The 17,104-nt window shown below is 45.1% G+C and overlaps 1 protein-coding gene across 2 annotated transcripts in view; it reads left to right on the forward strand.

The window, feature by feature from the left end:
• The window catches only part of LOC134422679 (contactin-4), a 259,070-nt gene that overhangs the window by 187,792 nt on the left and 54,174 nt on the right, over positions 1-17,104 (forward strand). For both annotated transcript variants that reach the window (XM_063165043.1, XM_063165044.1), the window contains exons 7-9: positions 1,082-1,285; positions 5,366-5,468; positions 8,129-8,313. In XM_063165043.1, the coding sequence (XP_063021113.1) occupies positions 1,082-1,285; positions 5,366-5,468; positions 8,129-8,313 (492 nt within the window). The remainder of the gene's footprint in view (positions 1-1,081; positions 1,286-5,365; positions 5,469-8,128; positions 8,314-17,104) is intronic.

The raw sequence follows: 17,104 nt of genomic DNA on the forward strand, positions 1-17,104 counted from the left end.
TGGAAGGAGTAGCAGGAATATCAGATCCATGTGTTGAAGTGGAAATTCAGCTACAGCTGGAAATTTGCATTTGGAGTAGTGCCTTTTTCTCTTGTCCTAAAAATATGAGCCAGACACAGTTAGGGTGATAAAAGGGGCACCTTGAGTGCACAAACTCTGCAGGTGGAAAAGGCAGAGGATGCTCAGGATTTCTGTACAATTTTTATAGATGCTGCAAATTAGCATATCTGACAAGAACGTCCCAATTAGGAACCTGCCTGGTGAATTGATCCCCCCGGTTCTGGTACCTTCTAAATTCTCCCCCCTCAGATGAGATCCAGGCCCTGTTCGCAAAAATTTGTCTCAAAAAGCCGTTTTCAGCCTTGGTTTCTAAGGAGAGCCAGGACAGCACAGGGATCCTGGAACTTGTTTTGTCTTTCTGCCTAGGAAAGCGTTGAAGCTAAGCTATGATAAAAAGCTACAAATATATGTGTAGAGAATACAGAGAATATGTGAAAGAAGAACAGGTAAAAACCAAAATGGCATCAGAGAATATATGAAAGAGAAAAGGTAAAAACCAAAATGGCCTCAGGGAATGTAGAGAAGATAAGAAGGTAGAAACCAAAACAGTTTGTATTAAAAAAACATACCAAACCCCAAATATATATATATCAGGGAATATATAAAAGATAAAAGGTAAAAACCGGAACAGCTTCAGAGAATATATGAAAGAAAAATGGTAAAAACCAAAACAGCATCAGAGAATATATGAAGTAAAAAAAGGTAAAATCCAAAACAGAGCCTATAAAAAAACCAAACCAAAAACCAAACATATATATCAGAGAATAGATAAAAGAAGGTAAAACAGTAAAAGAAGGTAAACCAAAACAGCATCAGAGAGTATAGAGAAGATACAAGGGTAAAAACCAAGATGGCATCAGAGAATATAGAGAAGAAGAAAAGGCAAAAACCAAACTGGCCTCAGTGAGCATAGAGAGATAAAATGGTAAAAACCACCAGGGCATCAGCAGCCGTGGGGCTCATTCCTTGGGCTGTGCTATCTCATTTTTCCCTGCTCACAGCGTGTCCCTTGTGCTTGCAGAGCTGACCTACGCCTGGATCTTCAACGAGTACCCCACCTTTGTGCACCAGGACAACCGGCGCTTCGTGTCGCAGGAGACCGGGAACCTCTACATCGCCAAGGTGGAGACCTCGGACGTGGGCAACTACACCTGCGTGGTGACCAACACCGTGACCAACAGCAAGGTCCTGGGGCCACCCACGCCCCTCGTGCTCAGGAACGACGGTAGGACCTGCCCCAGCTGCCCTGGGGGGCTTTGCTGGGTTTTCATGGCTGGATGTCACCCAGAAAGTAAAAATTGGCTGAAATGTTTCTGTTGGAGTGTCTTGGTTTGAAAAGGCAGGTGTCTGACTCAGAAAGTAAAAATTGGCTGAAATGTTTCTGTTAGAGTGTCTCAGTTTTGAAAGCCAGGTGTCTGTTAAGGAAGGCAGACACCTTGAAATGGAAAATGTAAACCCCCTCGCTCTGAATTGCTATAAATTTTAAATTAAGGGGCTCTCAGGCAAAAATATGGGAGCAGGAATAACAGTTCTTTAATAGGGAAGAAAATAAAAAGATAAAATAAATGATGCAGTGAACTAAACCAACGCTGACAGAAGTCAGAACCCAACCTGACACCCTGTGGGTCGGGATGTTGGCAGCAGTCCCATTGGAATTGTGGCTCAGCCCTCCTGCAGTGTCAGGGCTGGTTCTGCTGGAGCAGGGATCCTGGAGAAAGGTGCATTCTCTTCCTCTGAAGATCCAGGAGCAGAGGCAGCTGCTGTTCCTCTGGGGAATCCAGTGGAGAAGCCGTGCTGGTGTTCCAGAATCTCCAGATTATATCCAGGCAGGAATGCTTGGCTGGTGTTCCAGAATCTCCAGATTATATCCAGGCAGGAATGCTTGGCTGGTGTTCCAGAATCTCCAGATTATATCCAGGCAGGAATGCTTGGCTCCTCCCTCTGGGCTCACATCTCCCAATGGGATGCTGTAGTTCTTATCAGCCATGCAGGGACATTCAGTAGCTGTTATCAGCAGGTGTCTCCCCAGAGGGAGGAGTGGGTGTGGGAGGGATAAGGAAAACTGCCCAACGAACAGAAGACACCTGCCATACACATGGCAAATAGAATATAATTTGCTTGGCAATCCAGGACATGGAGTGAAGGGTTTTTCCCCTTCTCACAGTTTTTCAGTGAGGTAGAGTCTGCTAGACACACTGCTAGAGTGACTCTGAGAGTCAGGAGTAATTACAAAAAAAACCCAGTGGGAGCTGGCCAAAGACAGGAAACAAAATAGATTTTAGAGTCTGGACATTGCAGTTTTTCTCATTTTATGCAGCCCCAAAGTGAACAAAGGCACTTTGTTGTTTCGGTAACTGTTAGCTCAGCCTGTGTTTCCCAGCAGAATTAGTGCTATTATTAGTGGTCTGTGGAATAATACAAAAAGGGGGAGAAGAAAGCAAAAGAGGATTTCTAAATTTATACAGACAATTGATCTGTATCGTCATCATTTTGGAGCAGATAAGAAAAATACATTTGCATGTTAATTTCCAATTAAAATTAATTAAAATGTCTCTGTTTAAAGGCTAACAGTTGGGACATTTGTTCCAGGAATAGAAATGCAATGCTAGCAACTTCTCCTGGAAGAAGATCCACTGTCACCTTGTGGGATTTGACAAAAATTCCTTGCTTGGAAAACACAGGCTCCTTGCTGCAGCCTCCTGCCTGTCAGGTTGACAGAATCCCTGTGGATGGAGTGGGAAATGCTGCTGGTGATGAGGAATTGTCCCAGCTGCACTGGGAGGGGTGGAGGTGCTGCTTCTCCAGTTCTGCTCCACATCTGCCCTCCCTTTCAGGGAATTCTGTGTTCCCATAAACACAGCACAGCAATCTGTCCCTCTGAGTCACAGTGGGCCTGGCATGGATGGCAAAGAGCAATGGTTAAATGTGCCTCATGCTGACAATTGCAGTGCTGAAACAATATTTTTTAATATTCCAATAATAGGAATTTTTTTGCAATCCCTACTGGAAGATGTGGAGAGGGACTTGGTACCAGGGTGTGCAGTGGTAGGACAAGGGGAAATGGCTTTAAGCTGATGGGGAAGGAATTGTTGCTGGGACCATCCAGGTGTTGAAAGCTGCTGCTTCCCTATTTCTCTTTAAAATGTGGGATTTGCCATACCAGGATTGAAACAGTAACAGTGGGAAAGGACCAAAATAGTCCTGGAATGAAGCTGCCATCAGCAGCAGCTGTATGGGCCAATTAAACTGCAACATTTCACAGGTGTTGTCAGGAAATGCATAGCAAATCCTCAGACAAATTAGCCTCCTCCTGAATTCCTGGGACTTTCAGCCCAAAAAAAAAAAATGTTTTTAAGCTTTGAAATCGGAAGAAAGGCACAAAAGTCTCTGAAATGCCAACACATGGAGCATCTGATGTGCCCTGACACTGGGAGTGCTCTCCAAGCCGCAAACCGGGCTCTGCTTTGGTGCTTTATTTCCTCCTCCATCCCCGCCACCTGCACAGCTAAGTCAGATGTTCAATCACCCAGGAACAGCAGGGAAAATGAGGATTTTCTGCATGGAAATGGTCTTGGATTCAGGATGGAGATGTTTCAACTGCTCTGATGTTGCTGCTATAAAGAGCAGACAGCAGGACTCACTTCATACCCTGTATAAATTCATGGAGATAGGCAGGGTGTCATTGCAGCAGGAGCCTTGTGGTTTTTCCAGGTGCAAATCCTGATTTTTCCAGGTACAAATCCTGATTTTTCCAGGTGCAAATCCTGATTTTTCAGTGGTTGGAGTTCTCAGTGAGGCTGGGAGAGGCCAGAGCTGCAGGGCTCAATGGGGTGGTGGCTGTAGTTGGTGTCCCACAGCCCCAGGGAAACATTCCCACCCCACTGGGGTTTTATCCCAATGGAATTTCAGCTCTTCAGGCCCAGCCCAAGGCAAAGAAATGGGATTAAATAAACAGTGAAGAGAAGGAGGAAAAGATCTCCACAAGTTGTATCAGCTGCTGCTTTGGAGACCACGAGGTAGTCCTTGGCTTGATTGAAGATCTCCCAGAAAATATTCAGCACAGATTTTGGAGAAATTTAGGCAAGATTGCAACGATTTGGCAGGTCCCAATTGGGAAAACAGGATTTTGAAGGATGCAGTGTTAACATGCAGGGCCTAATGGGTGAAATGCCACATAATTCTTCTTTGTATGGTTTGTAAATGCTGGAATGTCACCAGGGAATCCCAGATTTCCTGTTTTGTGTATCAGGCAGGGCAGGAATATGGGGAGAGTATCCATATTTTTAATAAATGCATTTAATTTTGACAGCTGAGGCTGTGCAGGAGCTACTTTGTTGAACATTTATTTGCAATTACTCTGTTGGAAGATGACACAACCTGCTCTTGCATCAGAAGAGGTCAGCGAGCAGAGGTGGAGTGGTGTCAGTTCACACTCAGCATTTCCAGCTTCATCACTGGAAAACTAAAGGAAAAAAACCAGGATTTTCTTGCATCCAGTGTGAAAAGCAAGAGCAGTCAGCAATCAGAGGCCAACTCAGCAGCTCTGACGTGCCCCAGTGTCACTGCAGGCTCATTTCTGTATTTTGGGGATTCTCCAGGGCTGACCCAGCTCCTCTCCTGCCTTGGCCACCGTCCAGCAAGTGCTGCACTGTTGAGATTGGAACTGCAATCATCAATTAGCTGATAATCACTATTGGTGGAATTATATGTGCTGGCTTTAAGACAGTGCAGTGGCTGGAAATGGAGCCATTTGTCAGGGGTATAATGGCCTTTTTATGTGCACAAATTTTTAAACACAATTTCATAAAGAGGCTGCCACGCTCCATGATTTACTGGGGCAGTAAAAAATAAAGAAATTACCCGAGGAGTAGAAGATCTCTGTGCATTGAAGTCCTGGAAGTTAATAGCAATATCTCTGTTAACTCCAGGGATTTTCAAACTTTTTTCCTAATGGCTGCTTGTTCCACGTTCCGTTTCTAGAAGATGCTGAACCTCCCTGATTACTGCTCCCCTTATTTCACAAGTTACCTGCAAAAATCCTGCATATTCAAAAGCAAAAAGTAACAGGGCCACGAAGAGATTTTAATCTTTGGCAGATGGTGTGGAGAGTTGGTTCAGCTTCTCCTCTGGCAGTAAATGGGAAAAGAGCCCACACTCCACGGCTGTTAGGAACAAGCCATGTTTAAAATGAATGGATTAATTGGGCAAGTAATGATGTATAGAGCAGCTCTGTGCTAGCACGGGAACGCTTGTGAATTTACTGCTGAAACTCAACCAAGCCTTAGCATCTCCTCTATGTTCCCAGGGGTGATGGGAGAGTATGAGCCCAAAATAGAAGTGCAGTTCCCAGAAACCGTTCCATCTGCGAAGGGAACCACGGTGAAACTGGAGTGCTTTGCCTTGGGCAAGTAAGTTTGGATCCATTATTGTTATTAATTATTATTCCTGCAGCTTCTCACGTTTGTGGGGTTTGCAGCAGTTCCTAATGACCCACTTCCCTCAGCAGGAGTTACCTGTGGCCAGCTTTCAGAGCAGCCACAGGGCTTGGGGACTCTTGTTCCTGGAGTAAACATTGCCAAAATGTTGGGACTGGCAGGGAAATCATCACAAAATGGATGGTTTGGGTTGAAAGGGACCTTGAATCCCATCCAGTGCCATGGGCAGGGACACCTCGCACCATCCCAGGCTGCTCCAGGCCTTGTCTTTTGGACACTTTTAGAGCAGCCACAGCTTCTCTGGGCAACCCCTTCCAGGGCTTGCTCACCTTAAAATGGATGGGTTTTTACCCCAGATTCAACTGGGTCAAAACAGCATTTTAGTAATAAAATGTCTCCTGCTTATACACTGTGATAAACACATTTACATTTATGTTCCACATAACCCACCCATAATAAAACCTCTCTATAAAATCTATTCATATACAACAGATTGAATAATTGTGAGTGACAGCCATAATCATTTAAACTATTGCACTGTGTAGCCCCACCTCCCCTTTAATGGAAAGAATATATGTATCAGATTAGCATAAAATCAATTATCAATTCACATTTACACTTATGTTCCACATAACCCACCCATAACAAAATCCCCTGTGGACCCTGTGCCAGACCACTCACTACCTTTTTATCTTCTCTTTATTCTCTGATGCTGTTTTGCTTTTTACCATTTTTTTCTTCATATATTCTCTAATACCCTTTTGGTTTTACCTTTTTATCTTCTCTTTATTCTCTGATGCCATTTTGGATCAGGAATGGGACATCACGCCATGATCAATATGATCAAGTGAAGCCAACTTTATTATCTCAAAAAGGGACAATTCATAATATAGGGCTATATTTATAATAATTTTCTACTGTTCATGTGTTTCTAGCTAATACATGATTGGTTAATCCTGGCTGTTCATGTGTCTAAAATAGAATGCTGATTGGATCTTCTGATTTTTCACGCGCCTTGCTGTGGTTGTCTGGCCCACCCATTGCTTCTCTTTTTTCTCACTTTCTCAAACTTTCTGAGTCTTGATGACTCTTCTTGTATCTTTCTCAAGGATAAACCAGCCCCATTTCTGAACATGTCCATTATCCATTGTTTGTGAAGGTGTCCATTGTCAGTTTTTATTGTGCATTGGTTGAATGTGGCCGTTTTCTTGCAAAAACTCCTCAACCCGTCAGCATTCAGAAACACATAATCACGAGAATGATGACGTGCAGGTGCTTTTATTGAAGAGCTCTGGGTGTCAGGGGTACAAACCCAAATCTGACCCCGACATGTGTTCGGGATGAACATGTTTTTATATTCTATCGTTATATAACTTTCATTTTCATTATTAAACTTATATTGTTCTATGGTATAAATAGATTTCATCCAAGCATGGGCTCCTCGTGGTCCCCCTCAAACTTCTAACATAGTTTCTCATGATTCTTCTTACGATTAAACAATAATTATATTTAATTACTAAACAATCATCACATCTAGCAATTATATCATTTATCATATGCTGCTTACGCAGGCGCAATTTCACATGATCTGCCAAACACAAAGCCTAACATTTTCAGAGTCTATTTTTAACATTTTTCCAGGGCCCCACTAAGTCCAGCTTCTTTCTAATTCCTTGAATTTTCTGATTTTAAAACCTTTACTATCAAGCCTGCAGAAAATGCCCAACACCTCAGTGTGACCGTGGCTTCCTCTGGCAGTGTTATCTTGCTCTGTTTCCCTCCCTCAGCCCCGTGCCCACCATCAGCTGGAGGAGGGCGGATGGGAAGCAGCTGCCCAGGAAGGCGCGCAGGCACCGCTCCAGGGCCCCGCTAATTCCAGCTCCTTTCTAATTCCCCCAATTTTATGATTCTAAAACCTTTTATTGAACCTGCAAAAAATCCCCAACACCTCACAATGACCATGGCTTCTTCTGGCAATGTTATCTTGCCTTCTTTCCCTCCCTCAGCCCCGTGCCCACCATCAGCTGGAGGAGGGCAGATGGGAAGCAGCTGCCCAGGAAGGCGCGCAGGCACCGCTAAGTCTGGCTTTCTAATTCCCCAAATTTTATGATTTTAAAACCTTTTACTGTCAAACCTTCAAAAACTCCCCAACACCTCAGTGTGACCATGGCACTCTGGCAGTGTTACCTTGCTTTCCTTCCCTCCCTCAGCCCCGTGCCCACCATCAGCTGGAGGAGGGCGGATGGGAAGCAGCTGCCCAGGAAGGCGCGCAGGCACCGCTCCAGGGCCCCGCTAATTCCAGCTCCTTTCTAATTCCCCCAATTTTATGATTCTAAAACCTTTTATTGAACCTGCAAAAAATCCCCAACACCTCACAATGACCATGGCTTCTTCTGGCAATGTTATCTTGCCTTCTTTCCCTCCCTCAGCCCCGTGCCCACCATCAGCTGGAGGAGGGCAGATGGGAAGCAGCTGCCCAGGGAGGCGCGCAGGCACCGCTAAGTCTGGCTTTCTAATTCCCCAAATTTTATGATTTTAAAACCTTTTACTGTCAAACCTTCAAAAACTCCCCAACACCTCAGTGTGACCATGGCACTCTGGCAGTGTTACCTTGCTTTCCTTCCCTCCCTCAGCCCCGTGCCCACCATCAGCTGGAGGAGGGCGGATGGGAAGCAGCTGCCGCGGAAGGCGCGCAGGCACCGCTCCAGCGGGCTCCTGGAGATCCCCAACTTCCAGCAGGAGGACGCTGGGCTCTACGAGTGCGTGGCTGAAAATGTCAGGGGCAAGAACGTGGCACGGGGACAGCTGACGTTTTATGGTGAGCAAGGCTGCCTTATTGCAGTCAGTGCAATCTGCGGTAAATGTTTTGTGAGGACGTAATTTTTGCGGGGATATTTTTTGAAATGACTTTCTCTTCGAATGGCGCATCTCGAGAAGGGTGTAATTTGAAATAAGACCTGGCTGGATGGTGCATATTAATTGAGAATCAGAGCAGCTGGAACAAAAACACATCCCCAGGAGGACATTGGCATGGAAACGTGCTGGAAGTGCTTGGAAAAGTCTCTTTTTCCTTCTTGTGGCTGGGAGGGCAAGGCAGGGGGAGCATCCTCGTGTTACAGCTTGGGATTTGTGGTGCATGGGTTGCCCCAGCTTTTGTGGATAAATGTTAATTGCTGATAGCCAATTAAGAACAGCTTTCAGGAGGATCAGTAATTGAAGAACAGGGGGAGTTGGGATTTAACAGTGCCAGGGCAGAGCCCTCTCCTCTCAAAGGCTTTCTGCACCTGCTCTTCTCTCGCTGCAATCCCAGAGCCAGGCACTGGAAATGCCAAATTCCAGCCTCCTAGGCCTGCTCTGTCAAATAGAAGATGTATTTATCCCTTTGATCCTGGTGCTCACCCCCAAATTTCTGCTGGGAACAGCCCACAAAACAAACTGAAATTGTGGCTTTACCTGTGTAGAGGTGAGTGGGAGCTGCAGGGAGGGAATTTAGGGGCACAGGGGGCTGGGTTTGGTACCAAGGTTCTGTTGGAGATGTTTTGGAGAGGAGAAGATGCAGGTTCCACACCCAAAAGATGTGCAGAGACCCCCACAGCATCCAAAAAATCCTGGTTTTGTTGCTCCCCTGGTCCCATCCCATGTTGTTCAGAGGAAATATTCAGATTTTCTCCCCCAAATGTTCCTGAGCTCCTGTCAGCAGGGAAGATTGGGTTGAACTCCAGAGATGATGAGGAGAATGGTTTTTGATTTATAATAATTTTGCCACAGAAAAAGAGTTTGGGAACCAACCCTTCTGGCAAAACTGAATTGGATTTGGTGGGTAATGTAAGGTTTTTTTAAAAAAGTAGGGAAGTTTTCAAATTGGAAAGATTTCTGAAAGGCATTTCATTTAAAATCACAACTTTGGGGGCTTCCATTTCAAATGAACATGTCTCCTTTTAAAACTGAGGGAAATATAAAATGAGAAAACGTTAAAAAGGAGTGAAAGAGCAAGAACAAAGTGAAACCTTTCATGTTAAGGAAAGAATCTGGCGTTGATTTGAACAGGTTTTAATTTTTTTAATTAGATGATTTAAAGATTCCTTTTTCTGTGCTGTGTTTTTCTCCTGATTTTTCCCCATGTGGGGAGTAAATTAAAAGCCTCATCAGTAGTAGAGTTTTGCTGTACCCACAGCCAAAGCTGCTTTTCTGGGAAAGCAGTAAATGGAGCCTTTGGAGCACTCCCACCATAGCACATACCGAGTTATAATCTCATTATTGTAGTGAATTTACCAATCTGGATCCTACACAAAAGCTGCCACTGTGGCTCCTGCTGCTTTTCACCCCCATTGTGGCATTTCTGCAGAGAATCTCGAGGATTTTTTGGGAAGAGGAGTGTCCTGCTGTCAGTCTGTCATGCTGGGAACTCTTTCCATCCATCTCCTCCCTGGGACAGGAGGAATTCCCCAGGAGAGGTGGCAGACAGGCACCTCCCCTGCTGCAGGTTTTAGAGAATTCACTAAAATATCATCCTTGTCTTGAGGATGGTGATTTTCCAGGGAACGAGTTGGGTTTTTTAGGGTAACTTGTGTTTTGCAGCCAGTACTGAAAATAGATCTCTTAAAAAAAAAAAAATCAACTTGCATTCTGTACTCTGGGCTCTGGAGTTTTGCACGGCAGAAAAATTTTTTAGGGGAAAGTAACATATTGTGAAATTTTATACAAATAGCTGGGAAAAATAACATATTTTTCTTTAATAATTTTTTTTTTTAAGTTGAGAAATGTTATTTCATAATTGAAATACAACTGCAATGCTGGCAGAGCTTTCAAGCTGTTTTTGGAAGGTCAGGGCTGGTGCCTGGAGAGGGAAACGCTCTGGAGGTGCAGAAAGGTGCAGGTTTGAATGGATTTGAGGAAGAAATTTTTTATCATCAGGTGGGCAGGCCCTGGCCCAGGTGCCCAGAACAGCTGGGGCTGCCCCTGGATCCCTGGCAGTGCCCAAGGCCAGGCTGGACACTGGGGCTGGAGCGCCTGGGACAGTGGGAGGTGTCCCTGCCATGGCAGGGGTGGGAGGGATGGATGGATGGATGGATGGATGGATGGATGGATGGATGGACGGACGGACGGACGGACGGATGATGGATGGATGATGGATGGATGGAGGGATGGATGGTGGATGGATGGTGGATGGATGGATGGATGGATGGATGGATGGATGGATGGATGGATGGATTGATGGATGGATGATGGACGGATTGATGGATGGATGGATGGATGGATGATGGATGGATGGATGGATGGATGGATGGATGGATGGATGGATGGACGGATGGATGGATGGATGATGGATGGATGGATGGATGGATGGACGGATGGGTGATGGATTGATGGATGGATGGATGGATGGATGGACGGATGGATGGACGGATGGATGGATGGATGATGGATGGATGGATGGATGGATGGATGGATGGATGGACGGATGGATGGATGGATGGATGGATGGATGGATGGATGGATGGATGGATGGATGGATGGATGGACGGATGGATGGATGGATGGACGGATGGGTGATGGATGGATGGATGGATGGATGGATGGATGGATGGATGGATGGATGGACGGATGGATGGATGGATGGATGGATGATGGACGGATGGATGGATTGATGGATGGATGGATGATGGATGGATGGACGGATGGATGATGGATGGACGGATGGATGATGGATGGATGGATGGATGATGGATGGATGGATGGATGGATGGATGGATGGATGGACGGATGGATGATGGATTGATGGATGGATGGATGGATGGATGGATGGGATTTAGGGTCCTTGCAGCCCAAATCACTGGGGCTCAGGGTGCTCTGGGTTATTAGAGGTACTGCCCACTTGCACTGCTGTGCTCTGCAGGTCACACTGAGGCTCCAACAGCTCCACTCTTTAAACCCAGTTTAAAGCAGCCTCTGTGCATGGCATAAAATAAGAAAAGAGAAGAAAAAAGAATTCAAATTTGCCTGCTCACCGTAGGTAACCCAGCGTTGTCAGCTTTTCTGTGTGCTGCTGGAAGTTGTCAGGGAGGGTTGACTTCTGCTGTGTTTCACTCTTGTATCAGAGTTTATTTTCTCCTCCCTTTGCATATCAGTGCCACTGAAGTTGTTTGACACCCTTGTTGCAGCAGAAAAGGTTAATTAAGCGTGCAAGAGCCATTCTTGCTGCATTTTCTGTGCTCTGAGCCCCTGCACCAGGCTGTGCTCCACAAACACTTCTGCCAGGGCTGGGTCCCCCTTGATGGATCGACCTTCCCGTGCAAACACGGTCCTGTTAATGCAATTACAGAGCTCCCTTCTGCCTCTCTGACTGATGGAGCTCTGAATGACACATCTCCCTGCTGGCTCTTCTGTTCTTCCTGTGTCCCAGCCTCAGGTTAATTCCTGGCAAAAGCTCCTGCTGGGATTCTTGGGGCTGTCCCATGCAGGGCCAATTTGATCCTTGTGGGTTTCTACCAACTCAGAATATTCCCTGATCCTAAACTATCAAATTGCACGGCACAGCCTCTTCTTTTCCACCTTTTGGCAGCTCTAAGAGCAGGTGCTGCCTTCCTGACCTGGCAGTTTATTCCTGTGCCAGCTGCATCCCATGGCTGAGCCAGGTGAGCTCCCCAGTGGCACCCAGGGCTCTCCTCTCCCAGATTCTCCCAGATTCTCCCAGGGCCCTCCCCACCCTCAGCTGTGTGTTTTGGGATGCACTCCCATTGACCTGATTGTATTTTTAATCTGGCTGCTCATAAATTTTACATTTGCTAACCCTCCGCAGGGCTAAGATTTATATCCTGAGCAAACAGCAGTGCCAACAATTATTTTTTTTTTTTTGCTGGCAGAAGTACAGTAAACAGATTACCTTAACCAGCTAATTTAAAAAGAAATTGCCTTTTTTGTTCATAAAGCCAGCATCAAGGAGATGCTTATTTATTATTGATGTTTAATTCATGCTGAGTTTAGATGCTGTTTCAGCCCGATCTTCTTTTGTTGATATCTGTGACCCCAAGGATGCTCATCCTTGGGTTTGAGCTCCCTGGGCTCTGCTTCCCTATGTTGACTCTGATGAGTCAATGCAACGTCCTGAGATCCCCCTTCCCAACAAAATATTTCACCTGAATAACAGAAAATATGAAAAATAGCTGCTGGTTGAGGTGATATGAATGTGTTCAGTGGGGCTGGGAGTGACAGCACCACCACTGAGAACATTTTTTGCTGGGATTTGGACACAAAATATGGGATTTGGCCCTGGCTTTCCAGTCAGATCCGTGCTTGGAAATATCCAATCTCCAGAGCAGCACAGATGGAGGTGCTGCCTCAGCATCACCTGTGTTGCTCCAGCATCTCCCGTCCTCTCCTGCTCTGGCAAGGCAGGGAAAGGAGGGGAAAATTGCAGCTCAAATGCTTTCCAAAAGTGTCAGCACAGCAGCATCTGCATTAGCAGACAGACAGACTTGTCTGTCACTAATTACAGTTCTGTGCAGCGTTTTCTGAGATATTCAGCAGAACCCTTTCAATTGGCTGGGCCCCTTTGCAGATTAAATCCTTCTCACTAGGAATTTGTGAGGCTCCTTAATTCTGCAGTGAAAAGAGCCCTCCTTTCATCAGTGGGCCTGTGTTTTGGGCAAAAGCCACTTTGTGCCACTCTGTAAAACAGCCTCAGATGTAAATCAGATTATGCTCTTCATTATGGTCAGAGTCTAAAAAGGAAATGTGCACAAGTGAACATCAGGTGGTTTCATGTCTGCTCAGTTTAGGTCCTAAATCACAAATAATTTGCTGAAAATTTGAATAAAGTGAGTTTCTGGACTGATAAAAAGACAAGAAAATTCCTGTACATAGGGCAAGTGCACTATTATTGTACTCTTACTATATTATTATTAATTATATTTCACATCACTCACTAGGAAACCCTGTTGTCACCTTTTACACAGGTAAAATTAGTACAGGGAGGAGTAACTCTTGAGTTTTGAATTCTTTGCTGCCTAAGGGAGGTCTTGCATCCAGAACACAGAGCACATTCCTGCACAGAGCACAGAATTGTTTCTCATCAGCTTTTCCTTTTCCAAGGGATTGCTGGAACCCCACTTCCAGAGAAATCCAATTTTTGGAGATTCAGAAAAAGTCTCATCATTGCTGCTTGGAGAAACATCTCTCCAGCGGGAGAAGCAAAAATACAAATAGGATGGAACACAAATAAATAGAAATGAAATGTGAAGGTTCCTCATGGATCACCCCACGCCTCCCTTGCACCCCTGAGCAGCTGCAGTTTGGTGTCAGGATGGAAAATAACCAAAGGAGGGTAAACCATGAGGAGGGTCCCCGTGGTGTGTCTGTAACACCCACAGCCCACCAAAACTGGGGGGGAAACCCTCTAATGGTGCAGAACGGGAGGTAAATGAGAGGAAGGGATGGCTGAAGGGGTTTTATCAGCTGAGTCAGCTCCTTCAGATTTTCCTCTGGTGTTTAATATTCCAGGCTGGGTTGGTAGGGTCAGTCTTGCAGAGTTTCCAAAGGCTCACCCAAATGGAGATTTATTTTTTTCTAGGCACAGCGTTCCAGCAGATTGGTTTGGTGCAGGACCTGCACACCTTGCAGTTGTAGAGATTTCCAGCAGTCCTTGGGGTCAGGAGGGAGGAAGGGAGGAGAGAGGAGCAGTGGTAACTTGGGGTCTGGTTTCTGTGATCTTTGGGAAGGAGGCAAATGAGGATTGAGGGGTTTGTGCACAGGAGCTGTGTCCCCATTAGGGGCAGGCCCTCACACACTGGCTGCACTCTTTATTTCCAATTACTCATCTGCTTTTCCCATCTGGTTGTTTTGGGGGTTTTTTTACTTCTTACACTTTGCTTTCTGGTCTTTAGACTGCTCTGATCCTGGGCTCAGTCTCAATCTCCTTAGAATAGAGATGGTAATGGACAAATCATTCAGCCTTTCATCTGCCATTAATGATGAATTACACAGCCTGCACCAGGTCATCAGCTGCTAGAAATTGGCTTAGGAACACTGAAATCAATACACACCAGCTGAGAATTGGATTCTGGATATGTATTAGCACCTCATTTGCTTGAGTCTTTTGGGTTGTTTTGAACTCACAGATGGTTGCAGAGACCTACAGGTTTTTTTCTGGTTTATTTCTCATATTTCTCCTTTACTTCTGGGGGTTTGCTACTCATTTCTGAGGTGATGCATCATCACCTGCCACATCATTTCATTTGCAAATATCTTTCAGGACATGATTTCCAGTTCCTATTTTGCCTTTTAATTTATTACAGTGAAGGACAGACTGCCCCTAGACAATTTTGTCTTAGAGAAGTAAGAATATATTTGGGCATATTTTCCTATTCATCTGGTTTTAACTGTCCCACTTTGTGCTGGTGAAGACTGAAATGTGATCAAAGGTAAACAGGGTGGTTTTTTTTCACTATTTCCATCACCTTTTTTCAGTCCCCCTGAGTACAAACTCCAGAAATGTCCTAGGAGGGGGAGATTTTTCTTTAAAGCAATCCTTATGTAAGAGTCATGCTTATATCTCTAAGCTTTTTCTTTCACTTTATAGATTTAGCATACGAATTTTGCTTGCAACTCAGATGAATTCTTAATCAGCTTCCAGATTTTTCCTCCAGGATGTTTCCAAGGCCAGTACTATCTTAACTACACCAAGCAGGACCAAAATATCTCCTGTAAAATAATTTCTCTTTGGTCAGTGCTGCTGAAACCATCCAAAGGACTCTTCTCTAGACCAGCCACAAATTCAGCCTTGTCATTATCTCTGAGAACGTTGCTATACCAGAAAACGTTGTGGAGAGGAGCTGGTTTCACCGCCTTATCTGAATTATTTTAATTATCATGCCTGAAATCTCGAGTCGTGTTACCTCGCCCTGATCCCCAGCGGGCTCCTGTCAAATTCCATTAGCTCGTGGCCACTCTCCTTTGGTGGCTCACACACATTTGCAGCCTGAGCCAACCCCTGAGCATTCCCCAAGATGAAGCCAAGAGCTTCTCTCTGCACTCAACTGGTGAGAGGAGAGCTTGACCTAATTACAAAAACTCCCAAAGAGCAGCAGAGAACGAACTCCTGCCGAACAGACGGCTCAGAGCTCCTCACTGCGATCATCTTCTGACCTGTGCTGCTCGCTCTGGAGCCGTCTGCACCAGGAAGGGCTTTGGAAATTGGAATTTTAGCCAGTTCAAACCACTGGTGTGGGATGCAGGCTGTGGCTCGTGGGTGCTGCACCCAAGGGTGATGTGAATTTGGGGTGCCACCTTCCAACACTGCATGTCTTAGTCTCAGCACTCAGGGCAGGAGTTGGGATGAACAACCCACAAACCACCCCAAAAAATGCCTTTTGGAGAGAATTTCCCTTATTTGGGAAAAATTATTATTTTCCCTTATTTGGGGAAAATTATTATTTCCCTTATTTGAGCAGTCTGTACAAAATGAGGATGAATTTTGAACTTTCTCAGAGCTCCTCACTGAGATGATTTTTTTGATCTGTGCTGCTCACTCTGGAGTTGTCTGCACCACAAATGGCTTTGGAATTTGGAATTTTAACCAGTTCAGATCACTGGAGGGGGTTAGGATGGTGTGGGATGGAGGCTGTGGCTCGTGGGTGCTGCACCAAAGGGTGATGTGAATTTGGGGTGGCACCTTCCAACACTGCATGTCTTAGTCTCAGCACTCAGGGCAGGAATTGGGGTGAACAACCCGCAAACCACCCCAAAAAATGCCTTTTGGAGAGAATTTCCCTTATTTGGGAAAAATTATTATTTTCCCTTATTTGGGGAAAATTATTATTTCCCTTATTTGAGCAGTCTGTACGAAATGAGGATGAATTTTGAATTTTCTCTCCTCCTCTCCACAGGAGTTATCTTTGTTTTTCCATAGCACACACTCAGGTTATAGAGCACAGCTTATCATTCATGCCTTTTCTTGATTTGCAAATTAATTCCAGTTGTTTTGTCTGGGTGGTTTTTTGGGTTTTTTTTGGTTTTGTTTTCATGTGGGAAATCTGTAAAACAGCGCAGCAAAAATAAAAAAGGCAAATGGATGTGTGTGGGTTTTATAGAGCTCCTTTCATGGGATCATAAAATTCTCTTCAAAATGATGAGTTAGATGCTGTTAGAATAGTAAATATGTAAATTCATGAGTAATTTGCAAATGTCCTTGAGCCACTGAACCCGCTGCAATTGCTCAGCTCGATGGAATTGTTCAAGTTCTTACTCCAGATGACAGAGCTGACTTTCATCTTCCTGCGTTTAAAGGCTTTCCCTTTCCTTTGCATACAGACAATAAACAAGCTTAAAATATCACAGGGGCAGGAGGGGCAGCCAGAGAAATAAACACCACTCGCTTCTCCTTTCCCTTCTGCATTGCCTGCACGCTCAGTTCACTTTGTTGTTTTTTGGAATTCCCTTGGAGCTGAGGGGCTGTGGGAAACTCTCCACCTCATTTCTGCTTTGTGGGCACATTCAGGGTGCCAGGGGTGGGGTTAAACACAACCTGAGCTCCCTAAATTTGGATTTCCAGCATCCCATCAGCACAGACATACCCCTCTTTTGGGTATAATCGCACCCATTTGCCGTTTTGA

This window comes from Melospiza melodia, chromosome 10 (genome assembly GCF_035770615.1).
Source record: "Melospiza melodia melodia isolate bMelMel2 chromosome 10, bMelMel2.pri, whole genome shotgun sequence".
Lineage (NCBI taxonomy): Eukaryota > Metazoa > Chordata > Aves > Passeriformes > Passerellidae > Melospiza > Melospiza melodia.